An 11,687-nucleotide genomic window follows, 5' to 3' on the forward strand; every position below is an offset into this window, starting at 1 on the left:
ATCATGTTGCTGTCAATCATAGAGGTGTAAAAATATGCTTATTGAATTCTTATCATCCAATATTTATAGCAGCTAGTTGTTAAAAAAAAAAAAAAACTCATTTAAATCTACTCTTATCCATAATCATTTAAGGATCACAGGTGGCCCAATTTATTAGGGTGAGATGTAAATAAATTCATTTGAACCTCTATGGCTGGGTTTGGATAGTAACGTGTTTGCGTTTTTTATGTGGTCCTGTGCATTGTTCACAGGACCCTTAAGTACCAATTTTTGCAAATTTTCTTTTAAAATTGGGTCTCACGGTACTATTCACATATTTAAAAATTATTTTGCTACAGTATTTTCAGTTTTCAGCAATAAACGGTATCCAAATAGACCCTATAACAAACAAAATTTCAACCGATGTAACATTCATTTTTATAACTAAGCATTTGTTTTTTTATTTTATGCTATTTTACAAAAGAAATTGTTCTCATAAATAATTTTAATGCAATTAATTTTGTTAGAGCTTTTTGACTAATTGTTGCTATCTGAGAGATTTGATGGGGAGTATATAGTCTTTTTTTTTTTTTTTTTTTTTTTTTTTTGAGAGCTAAATGACATTAGGGAGCATATAGTTTGAAATGGATGAATTTGTAGTTGCTGCAATATTGCCAACTATACCAATAATATAATGACAAATGCTTTTTATTTTTATTTTATTTTAAATACACTAGTACTATACTACCATGTTAAGAAGCTAAATTGTTAAATTCTTGTAAGTATCTGGAAAAAACTACTTTATCTATTTTAACATATCATTCCATAATTCATCTAAATCTCATATTTTACTTTTAACATAAAACCCATTAAAATACTTTTAAAAGAAAACTCACCACTACCTCGGAAAAAAAAAAAAAAAAAAAAAACCACAATCCAACCACTGCAACTCACCAGCCACAAATTAGATCAGAACCCACTCAACAATGATCCACCAGCCATAAAATCCACTCAACAATGATCCAAAATCATCCATTGGAATGACCCAACCACCGCCGAAAACCAAATCAACACAAACGCAATGACCCATGAATGACACAACGATCCAATTATGACCCACGGCCCAATACTTGATCTACCAGCAGAGAGATAAAAAGAAAAGCCTAGTAGCATTTGAGCTACAGTAAACTGCTATACTGTAGCTTATTTGCAGTTTTTTTTTTTTTTTTTTAAAGTTTGGCACACTGGATGTAGGTGCATTTGCAGTTCCACACCAGCTTCGACGCCTTGGTCACTGTGAAACTCGCTGGTGAAATCACCCTAGGTTGATACGGAAATTGGGTTGCTTGGCGCAAATCAAACTAAAAGTGTAACATGTCTTAGAACTAAATAACAAGTCTGGGCAGAGAGACCCACTTTACAAGTTACAAGGGCAAAAAATCTTGCTAGCTTATCTTGGGGGTGCCTAAAGTAGCAAAGAGAAATTGAGCTGAGTTTGGTTTTTGAAGAGAGAGAGACGGCAACCCTATGTCCCTATCTTGTCCCTTCAAAACCCAGAAATCCACAACCACTCAAGATTTATTGGATTTGCTTCATGGGTAAAGGTTTAGATAGCATAAATGTTGTGAAAGGTTGTTGCATAGCTGATGACTTTTGCTCCGTGTGTAATGCTGAAAGATGGAAGAAAGCCCCAAGATACCATTGGCAGTTTGAGGCTCTCATTTCCTGGGGTTTGACAGTCCAATTTCTTATGTGGCACTAATTTTTTTTTCATATATCTATCTCTTTATTATGGGTCCAACTAGCAATATTGTAGGTATTGCATATTCTTCTTCTTTTTGATTGAAAGTAGGTATTGCATATTCATTCACCCATTATAAGTTATATGTTCCCATTTTTTTTTCTTTGCTTGTTTGATATAAAGGCCGACGTTCATTATTGTAGGCAGCTATTGGCGGATTTATAAATTTGGGTTGGAAGTCTTTCAGTACTTGGTGCTAATTCAAAGCAAGCCTACTGCTGATCAAAGTCGTGCAATGCGAGCCATGAAAAAATCAAGACAGGATTTTATAACAGTCATGTTCTCACAAATAATATCAAAGCATCTCCTATTCCTTTCCTTAAAGAAAAGCATTATTTTGCCAAAACCCCTATTTTACCACCTAGTAGAATTGTAGTTCCCTATCTCAAAAAAAAGAAAAAACCACCCATATATCAGAGTTGCGAAGCTCATTCATTTGTCAACTGTAAACCAATGTATTACTGGTTTTGCCTATCGAGTTTTTTCCCCGCGACAGTCCAGAAACGACAGCATCTTCTATGGTGTTAGAAGAGAGAAGAAAAGTGATCATGAAACAAGTTGCAAGTGTGCCCTCAATGCCCACTGTTTTCATAAAAAGCAACTTTGTTTGAGGACATTAATAATGGAAAAGATATGATGAAACAAACATATGCTTATACAAGATAAGATGGGTATTAGATCTAGTCACTGGATGGAAAATAATCTACCAATTCTGTTGGATTTTCTGTAACTGTAAATAATGAGAGAAAAGGACTTCACACCATTTTGAATACAAAAAGTTGACTATGTATTTAACTTTGAGATTGTAAATAAAATGACAAAATAATTACAAACAATTTAGTCTTTTGACAGGACTATGGAATGAACAATGATCAATGAACATGAACTGTCTAATTCTTTTATAATATCATTAGTTAAAATCCTGATTACAAAATCTGGTTTATGTCTGAAATTACCTCTGAAAATTTTCCATGCCTTTAATTGCTCCTCAATTGAACAACAAAAGATCAATGAACAGATATGTTCTAATTATAATCAGTTAAATCTGATAACAAAATCTGGGCTTATGCCTGAAATTGCCCCTATTAACAATTTTCTCATCAATACTAGAAATTACTGCAGTTCTATTATTCTCTCCATGCAGCATTTAGCTCATCCCAAAAACAGACGAGAGAAGTCGTTGCTGAAAAAAATCATGAGCTTGCTCATGACAGGATTATTTTTAGCAATGACTTCTCTAGTATTGATGAGCAACCTAGTAATAAATTTAATGGTAATATTGTCTCTTGAATATTGATATGAGGCAAACAATTGAAGAGCAATTAAAGGCATGGACAAGTTTATAATCAATTTAAAATATTGATCCATCTATCTTATGTCAGGATGGGATGGTACACTAATCAATGGACTGATAACAAAACCTGGGCTTCACCATCCCCCATGCTCAAATTAAAGTTACAGATGAAATAACTTAACCGATAGGGATATAGTAGATATGAAACTAAATAAGTTGATTGCTCAAAAAACATAAGATTGTTTCCACACTTTGCAAGTCTCCTGAAGTAAGTTATTAATAAGAATTCCACAAGCTTAACATGTCAATAACTATCACACATTAATCCTCTTCATATTCAGAGATTATCATGCACTTACAGTATTTAGGGTGTGGGGTTAAAGGCTCTGAGAATCCTTTTCTAAAAGTAGAGATAATTATTGACAATAACACCAACAATACAAAAAAAAAAAAAAAGTCCTATACAATTAGTATAATCTAAGTTGTGATGCTAAAAAGGATAATTCATACAAAATATAATGGTTCATCATGAGTAAAACTTCAGATGGTGCACTCTTTCATGAGAAAGATGAAAGATCAAAACCATTGACAACGGTATCGGCGTATTGCTCTAGTTAAAATTGACTCAAACACAAGGAAATGTTGTGAGAGAGATTGTTCATTTTGGGAGCATATTAAAGCTTTGGTTGAGCATCAATGGAGATGAAGTAACATGCTATGGTATAAATCAACAAGTGGGAGCATATTAAAGCTTGAAGTACAAAAGCAAAAAGCTCCTCAAAATGCATCACCATTTGAAAGTATCAAACCAACAAAAATATATGCTTACTAAATACTTCAACTTGTAAAGAACCATTTGTCTTCATCAATAAAGTTCTTTAAATATACTTGAATCTTTAAAGCCCAGCTAGGCCTACCTACCTAGAATCCTTACAAATTCTTCAATAATACCCTTTAAAGCATATAAACATGAGTAATGAAATCATGGGAGCACGAATAATTCAAAAAAATCGATCTAGAGAAAGTATGTGCTGGTAAACTGAGATATCTCTAACAATAAAGAGGTAAAACAAACGAACAGTCAGCGACAACATATTAAACCAAAAAAATAAAGTGACTGTTCTTGTAATGTATACACAACACTGCAGCTAGATCAAGCAAAATTAAGAAAGACAAAAAAATCAAGCCTGGGTTCCAGTCATAGCTTTCATCTGAATATGATTGTTATCAGCAGCAGCAGTAGGCAAGGCCTCATAAGACCCCAATCTCCGAATCCCTACAGTTTTCGCAACAACTGCGTAAGTAACCATCGCAATCAACACGACAAACATCACATGAACCAGAAACACCAGATCCAGAATAGCCACAGCTCGCAACCTCGAGTCCTCGAGCTCGCACTTAGTCGACCCTTCGACACCGCTCACCACGTCAAGCAACCCGTGACACCCTTCAGGGATAAAAGCCTCGACGTAGAGAGACAACCCAGTTTGCAAAACCCAAAGGCCTTGCAAGCAGAAAGCAGCCCCGAGTCCCACATCGGCAACAAAGAGCCTGGGCTGGCAGGCGAGGATTAGACAAAGGAGAGAGATGAGAGCCGAGATTCGCGCGGAGATGGTGTCGCAGTTGGCTTGGAGATCGGAGGTCTGGACGGTGGCGGCGGTGGAGGAGACGGAGTATTGCAAGAAGAAAACGGCGGAGCCGAGTGCGAAGAAGAGATCGGGAGGGAGAGGGAGGAGGGAGGAAGGGGAGTCGGAGAGGAGGAGGGAGACGGAGAGGAGGAGGAAGAGGAAGAGGACGGCGGCGGATTGGAGGGAAGTGAAGCGGTGGACGGGGGTGTGGCCTTTGACGAGTGGGTCGGATTCGGCAGATAAGAGGATTTGGTGAGCGAAAGCGATGATGAGGCAGAGGATGAGGAGGTAGAGTTGAAGGTGTCTGAGGCGATTGTGAGGGAAAGGGTGGAAGGGTTTGGCAAAGTAGGGCTGTTGAGGAGATTTCAGGTAGTTTCTCGTGCTGCTGATCAGATGGTATAGCCCTAATGATACCAACGCCGATGATGAGAATATTTGGTACATTAGGGCTGCCATTTTTGTTTTTGTTTTTGTTTTGTTTTGTTTTTCAAAACATACACACACAATGACAATGAATGAAAGAGAGTCTGAGATTTGGGGAATGCTTTGGTTTGGTGATGACTTTTTTGAAAAATAAAGAGGATCTTATTATATTCTCTCAAGCTTTCTCTTTCTCTTTGTCGTCGTAGGTGGTAAAGATTATTAAAAAAAGCAGCTGAGGAGGACTAACTCAACTGAGGAGAGGAGATTTGAAATATTGGATTGTATTAGCTTTATCCTTCTTTTTTTTTTTTTTTTTTAATATTGGATTGTATTAGCTTTATCCTTTTTTTTTTTTTTTTTTTTAAATCACTTTGTATTGTAATAAATAATAAATTATCCAGCTCTGATTGTATTGAGCTTAAATATTTTTCATGTTTTTGTTTGCAGGTAATTGTATAATTATTTCGGGCCAGCCCGCAATTTCTTGGCCCATCTTCTTCTTCCTTATTTAGTGGGGGGTTTTAAAGCAATAAATTAAATTAAATTTAGTGGTTTGTTAGGGATTCTTGTGAAGTTACTGATGATGGTGCTAAACGAATTTTGGCTCTAGTTTTTTCAAAGTTTGTTTTGCCAATTCAAACATGTAACGTTATCCAGCTATGCTATTAATATTAGCGTGTATTATAACAAGATGAATAAGTTGGATCCTCCAAGTTAGCTGAAAGAACAAATTTAGCAAGCGATATTTTGTTTGAGATATGAAGTAAAGGAAAGATTCGTGTAATAGCATCCAAGACTTTCACCAAAGCTTTTTGCATGAGGTATTGGTGCCAAATTGTAAAGCACAGAAGAGCTGGCTGGTGTCAGGAATGGAGAAAACATGGGCACCATTAAAAGGCCAAAGGGATTTAATGACAGGATGTTAAACTATCCTCATTATATTGTTCTATATAATAAAACCAATCAACAATCATACTCTGGAATTAGGTTCTAATTGTATCTGAAATATGCGCACCACTTGAAAAGATAGAAACTAACACAACTTTTCTGGCAAATACATGCATACATAGATTATGTTTCTCATAGTATTGAAACCCACAAACATAAATATACAACAGGTGAACTAGCCGAGAACCCCCACTCCTCCCCTCTCTCTTCCAAAAAAATAAAAAAAATAAAAAGCCGCAACCAGAAAGAGGGCCAGAAAATAACAACAAAAACCAGTATTCCACTCTAATAGATGTAAATATCATGGAAAAATGTGGTGATTCCTGGAACTTAGATCAACAAAAATGTACAAAAGCACACAAATACAATCTTGCAGGGCACACCAGAACAGCATATAGATGGACTTCCGCTCTAAATGATAAGGACAAGGAGAAAGATGATCAGTGCTATCACAAATATCACAAGCACCCACCAACACTGCCAAGTAAAAAAGAACAAAACAATATTATTCACAATGTGTTTGAACTTTGAAGGAAATATGAAAAGTAGACATAGCTGCCATATCTTGAATGAAAATGGTCACGCACTTAAGCACTTTACCTGATATTATTAGCTTACAGTTACATGATTCCTTCAGAAATTTCAGATGAGCATATATTTATGGCGCATTATCATGTGTTCATGATGTACAATTATGTAAAGGAGTTTAATTAGGTACCAAACCATTCCTAAAATATCTTCCTTTGGATTTTCTATCTTTTTGGCTGTTCCTTTCTTTTTCTCAGCTTCTTTCATGTTCTATTAGTAGTTTGTTTTTCCAACAATGAGTGAAAAAAATGCTTCCTTGATTTGCTATATAGCATCTGTAGAAAAAATTGATAAAGAGCCTTGACTATTATTGAATACATGAGGTATGCCTTGCTGTAAGGCTGTGTTCATCATTTAGCATATCTCCCTCAAGGCTCTTTTAATTGGAATAGCGATATTGTGGGTAGACCATCAATCATAGCACGAGCAAGCCACCACAGAAGGGCCTGCTACCAAATAGCCTCTAGAGGACAGAAAAGAGAGGGGGGGGGGGGGGGGGGGGGGGGGGGGGGCCAGGGGGGGGGGAGAGGGGGGCGTGCCTTTTTCTTTTGGGTAAAAGTTACACTCAGACCTAGTCAGTCTTCAACCAATGACTTCACTCTCCACCTTGCTCTTATATAGTGAGGAGGTGCCATGTGAGCTAGAGATCATTGATGAGGATGTGCTACCAAACAGCCACTAGGTGGATGGGTTTCAATAGTGTCTATAACTGTTGACAAAAACTTGGGTTGATCTATAAAGAGGCGATATCATTGCACTCATTAGACACTAATTGAAAGAAAAAGAGACACTATTTTGGCAACCACATGACCTGGCACTGCTCATGCAGATATCATTAACTCAAAATTAATTAGGGCCACCACTGCAATCAGATTTAACATTGACATGTTTCCAACAGAGCCACCAGGTAATAAAACAGACCCAAAGTAAAGGATTTGGATTCTTTGGAGTCTTATTGCCTTGCCAAGGATGAAAGAGAAGAATTTTCTGTCTCATCTCTTGATCATGGACTGACCTACATGAACTACAGCCCCACCATATTTCTTCCATTTAATCCTACTAATTTTCCACTTCTTTGGTTATCCAAGCACAGAAAGTTTTGGTGCATTTCACACCTTATTGGGTCTTTACTGCTTGAACTTAATAGAGTGTCAATGTTTAAATTACTTACCCATGAGGACTTGGATTTTGAACTTTTGGAAGCCTTAGCTAGCTGAACTCGACCTTGGGTTGTAGCAGCAGAAGAAGACTCAATGTTTGAGTGAACGTCGTCTGTTATAACAAAGAAAAAAAATTTCAATTTTATTTATTGGGGGAGGAGAAAAGGGAGCAGAAAGCTCCATGTATTGCAAAAAGAATAATTCACGTTCAGCGTAGCAGGCATCTTACCAATAACGACACCCTGCTCATGAACAAGAACAGCAAGGTCCTTGAATATTTCACTTGCTTGTCCAATTTGCTCTTCTATGTCCTTAATACCCTGTTCCCTTTCATCAATCATAGCCTCATTGAAGGAAATTTCATTATCCAACAGAACTACCTCCTGCCTGCACATTTTTGTTCAAGAAAATTGATAGTGAACAAAAATTCTCTCAAGCTTTCCATGTCTTAGAAAAGACTTCACTAGGTAGATACAATCAAGTTATGAACCAAAGCAGATTTGATTTCCATTTACAGAAAAAAAATATGGTTGATTTAGTTTACAAAAGCCACTCCCATCAGCAAGAAGCCAAGAACTAGTATGAGACAATGACTATGGTTGTTAACAATCACTAACAATGCAAGCATTACGGCTACAATCTATACAAATTTACAGAGTTACAAAGATTCATCTAAGTTTTAAACAATTGTGATATATTCTAGATAGGCAAATGTTGCATTCAACTAGCAAATCCACTACAGAAACATGTCACAAATGACAATGAGAACATATTAAAGTAGCAGAAAACAGTTAAAAAGTTACCGCTTCTGATCATATAGAAAAGGCCTGTTTTCCTGATCCACACTGGGTGCCGAATAATCATCAGAGTCAGAGCTGTTCCGCGAAACCAAAAAGCATACAACAAGTTAAGTAATACCAAATGTTAATTAAGACATGTTATAGAAGGAAAAGACGTGATGAGAAAGAATACGTTTTTGATGGAGGAGGAGCAGAAGGAGAGTAAGTGGACTCGCGCTCAGAGGCAAGCTGCTGAGCTTTCTGGAACTCTTGCAATGTAGTTTGGAAATCTCTGACAAGCTTTGCATCTTCTATTTTCTTACTAGGCTAAAAAATATCAATCATGTTGAATTACTATACGATCCATAATCCTTTATATTACACATAAAATTGTAAGACCTAATTGAGAGATAGAGAGAGAGAGAGAGAGAGGCGTACATTGACAGAGATATCGTGGTCGGAATCGCTCAAGGTTTTGATCTTAGCAGAAGTGTCTTTGACTAATTGTAGTATCCGTTGCCTTGTGGTGTGCCTGAAAATTTTGAAAAAAAGAGAGAGAGAGAGAGAGAAATGAGAGGAAAAGAAAGGGAAAGGAATAGAGAAGATAGAGAGAAAAGGACTGACAGCTTCTGACGGTGAAGAGGAGTGTCCTTGGCGGTTCCGATGGCGTCGACGAGTCGGCGGAAAGCGGAGACGGCAGTGTTGATCTGGAAAATGGCGGCAGCCACAGCCTGCGATGGGCTTTGCGGCTGCGATCGACCGCCCGCTGAGGACGATGGCTTCTGGAAATCCTGGAAACTCATTTTTTCTGTTTTAGTAAAATTTGGTTTGCAACTTCCAGCCTTTATGGGAAACTGTCCAGAAAATCAGGGCAGAGAAATAAAGACCTGTATGTGCCGAACGGTAAATTAATCAAAAGCAACGTGTAGATCTAACAACCTCTTATCTCACGTTAACAAATTCAGCTTTTCTCTCTCGCACTCGGTGGGCACTGGACTGGTCTGTGCCCCGTTAATTTTAATTGATTATTACTAATTAATTTTTATGCCTTTTTGGGTTTATGCCTTTTTGGGGGGTTTTGGCCGCTGCACACGTGTATCTGCCGTCGGGAATTTAGTTGTTTGTTTGTTTAGTTCTATTAATTAATGATTAATTTAACGAAAAATCACTCTTTTCTTTTCATCTTCTTCCCCAGCTGACCTGTAAAAATGAATTTAATACAAACGGTCATATCTGAAGCTAACAAGGAGGGTGGGCCGTGGGATGTGGGCCTCAACTCAAGTCTATGGCTACTTTTTTTCTCTTTCTAATTTTTTTTTCATCCTAAAGCTAAAGACTCTGCGGCCCATGCAATTGCAAGTTTGCAACCACAGTAAACACTGACCACTCGTTGACAATCTCTCCTTCCCCTCGTGGCTCATAAAAAAGCAACCTTATGGTCCATTAATCAACGACCAAATTTTCCTCCAATTTATGCGGGAGGAATCTCAATCAAACCCAATCCGTCATGCTAAAAAGTACATATAAAATTTATTTATTTATATTTTTAGGGAAATTTTTTTTTGAGAAACAAACAAACATACACAAGAGATAAATGAATTCTAACACACAATAAAGTTATTATTCAGATCAAAAAATAACCTCCTCTTGTCTCCCCCAAAAAAAAAAAGCCTCCTCTTTCTCTTTAATAGCACTAGCAAAAGCTAGAGTAACTATTACAAGTCAATGAAAAACTAATAAAAGAAACTAAATGAAAATTTTCACAAATTAGATTAATGTCTTCAAATATCCACGAAAACTAGTATCAAGTTGTTTACCTAACCCAACCATTCAAGAAACACCTGGAGCATACTTCATTCCCAAATTTAGCTTCACAGATTCAACTTTTCGAAGAAACAAGTTTAGTTTCTGTGAGAAATACAACTTGGGGATCTAAATCCTTCACCAAACAATGAAGATCTCTAAGATCCCAAGCCCACAACAGTTTAAACTAATAACTTTCATGTTGGAAAATGAGGCTCAAAGATAGCCCCACAATTGTGATATAACTTTCATGATCTTTATCCAACTCCACTGCTCTCTTCTTCACTAGATTCACCTCACTATTGCCGTCACTAATCACTTTGACAGAGGATGAACGTTTTTTTTTTTGTTTTGTTTTTGTTTTTGTTTTTGAAATAGGTGCATCAACTCCCTCATCAAGCGAAGGAGATATATCTTTAGCTCGAATAAGTCTTTTTCATGTTCTCAAACTTTTAGCTGCAGGTACCATTCCAAAGTTTAAATTTTTTGATATGTCTGAAACCTTTGACAGAAAATTACCATCAACTATTGACATCACACAATCCTCATACTCCATATCATCTACATTCAAATTGGTGGGATGTATCCTGTAGGGTTGGGATTTGTGGCCCAAGCCCAAGACAATAAATTTGTAGAGTGTGGATGATAGAGTTAGGTTAACTATGGAGCTTACAACGGTTGATCACAACATACAAGTATAAACCAGCATAAAAGTACACGTAAAGACCAAGTAAGTTCAAGTCTGAAGAGACTTATGATAAATTGAATACATGTTACAATTCTTAGGGTTACAGTCAGACCTTTCTCCCTTCTTTTCTCTCCCCATTTCTATTAGGAGCCTTTCTTCTTTATATAGCATCCTCCCCCATCATCCCCATCGTCCACTTGTTCTTCATCCAGCTCCCTACTTGAGTGCATGTCATGTCATGTATCTCCCTCAGCTTTTGTGAATGGCAATAGCTGAAGTTGTACTGTTCAAGGGTCTTCTCCACATAAATGCGGCCAGAAAAGTTGCTGCAGTGCATTTAATACGGTGGTGGCAGCTTTTCCTTTTAGATATTTCTCCATTCTTATTATCTCCAGGCGTGTCCAAAGCTTATCTAGACTGCTGAAGTCACTAGTAAGCTTATTCGAACCCTCCAGATATTTATATGACCCAGAATCTTTACATTCGAGGATAATGATCTCTTCGAAACACTAATGCTCTCTTCGGACGGCGTTTCTTCGTCCCTATGTATCCTTCTTTCACGCGAAGTATCCCTCGACAATTTTAGCCTCTTCGGA

At 37.2% G+C, this 11,687-nt stretch overlaps 2 protein-coding genes across 3 annotated transcripts; both read right to left on the minus strand.

Moving 5' to 3' along the window:
- Nucleotides 1–4,090: 4,090 nt before the first annotated feature.
- LOC112008440 (uncharacterized) lies at nucleotides 4,091–5,402 on the minus strand. Its single transcript, XM_024040771.2, has one exon. The coding sequence runs from the start codon at nucleotides 5,156–5,158 to the stop codon at nucleotides 4,256–4,258; it is 903 nt and encodes a 300-aa protein (XP_023896539.2). The 5' UTR covers nucleotides 5,159–5,402; the 3' UTR covers nucleotides 4,091–4,255.
- Nucleotides 5,403–6,143: 741 nt separating this feature from the next.
- Nucleotides 6,144–9,726, minus strand: LOC112008432 (syntaxin-22). Of its 2 annotated transcripts, XM_024040762.2 has the most exons (8): nucleotides 9,540–9,726; nucleotides 9,225–9,454; nucleotides 9,039–9,132; nucleotides 8,794–8,927; nucleotides 8,625–8,696; nucleotides 8,051–8,208; nucleotides 7,833–7,933; nucleotides 6,144–6,550 (listed from the first exon to the last, which is right to left on the minus strand). In XM_024040762.2, exons 2-8 carry the CDS (start codon nucleotides 9,401–9,403, stop codon nucleotides 6,485–6,487), a joined length of 804 nt encoding a protein of 267 aa, XP_023896530.1. In that variant the 5' UTR covers nucleotides 9,404–9,454; nucleotides 9,540–9,726; the 3' UTR covers nucleotides 6,144–6,484. The 2 variants fall into 2 exon arrangements, with proteins under 2 accessions (XP_023896530.1, XP_065633396.1); XM_065777324.1 differs by having other exon boundaries at nucleotides 9,225–9,725.
- Nucleotides 9,727–11,687: the final 1,961 nt, after the last annotated feature.

This window comes from Quercus suber, unplaced genomic scaffold (assembly GCF_002906115.3).
Source record: "Quercus suber isolate HL8 unplaced genomic scaffold, Cork oak 2.0 scaffold_153, whole genome shotgun sequence".
Lineage (NCBI taxonomy): Eukaryota > Viridiplantae > Streptophyta > Magnoliopsida > Fagales > Fagaceae > Quercus > Quercus suber.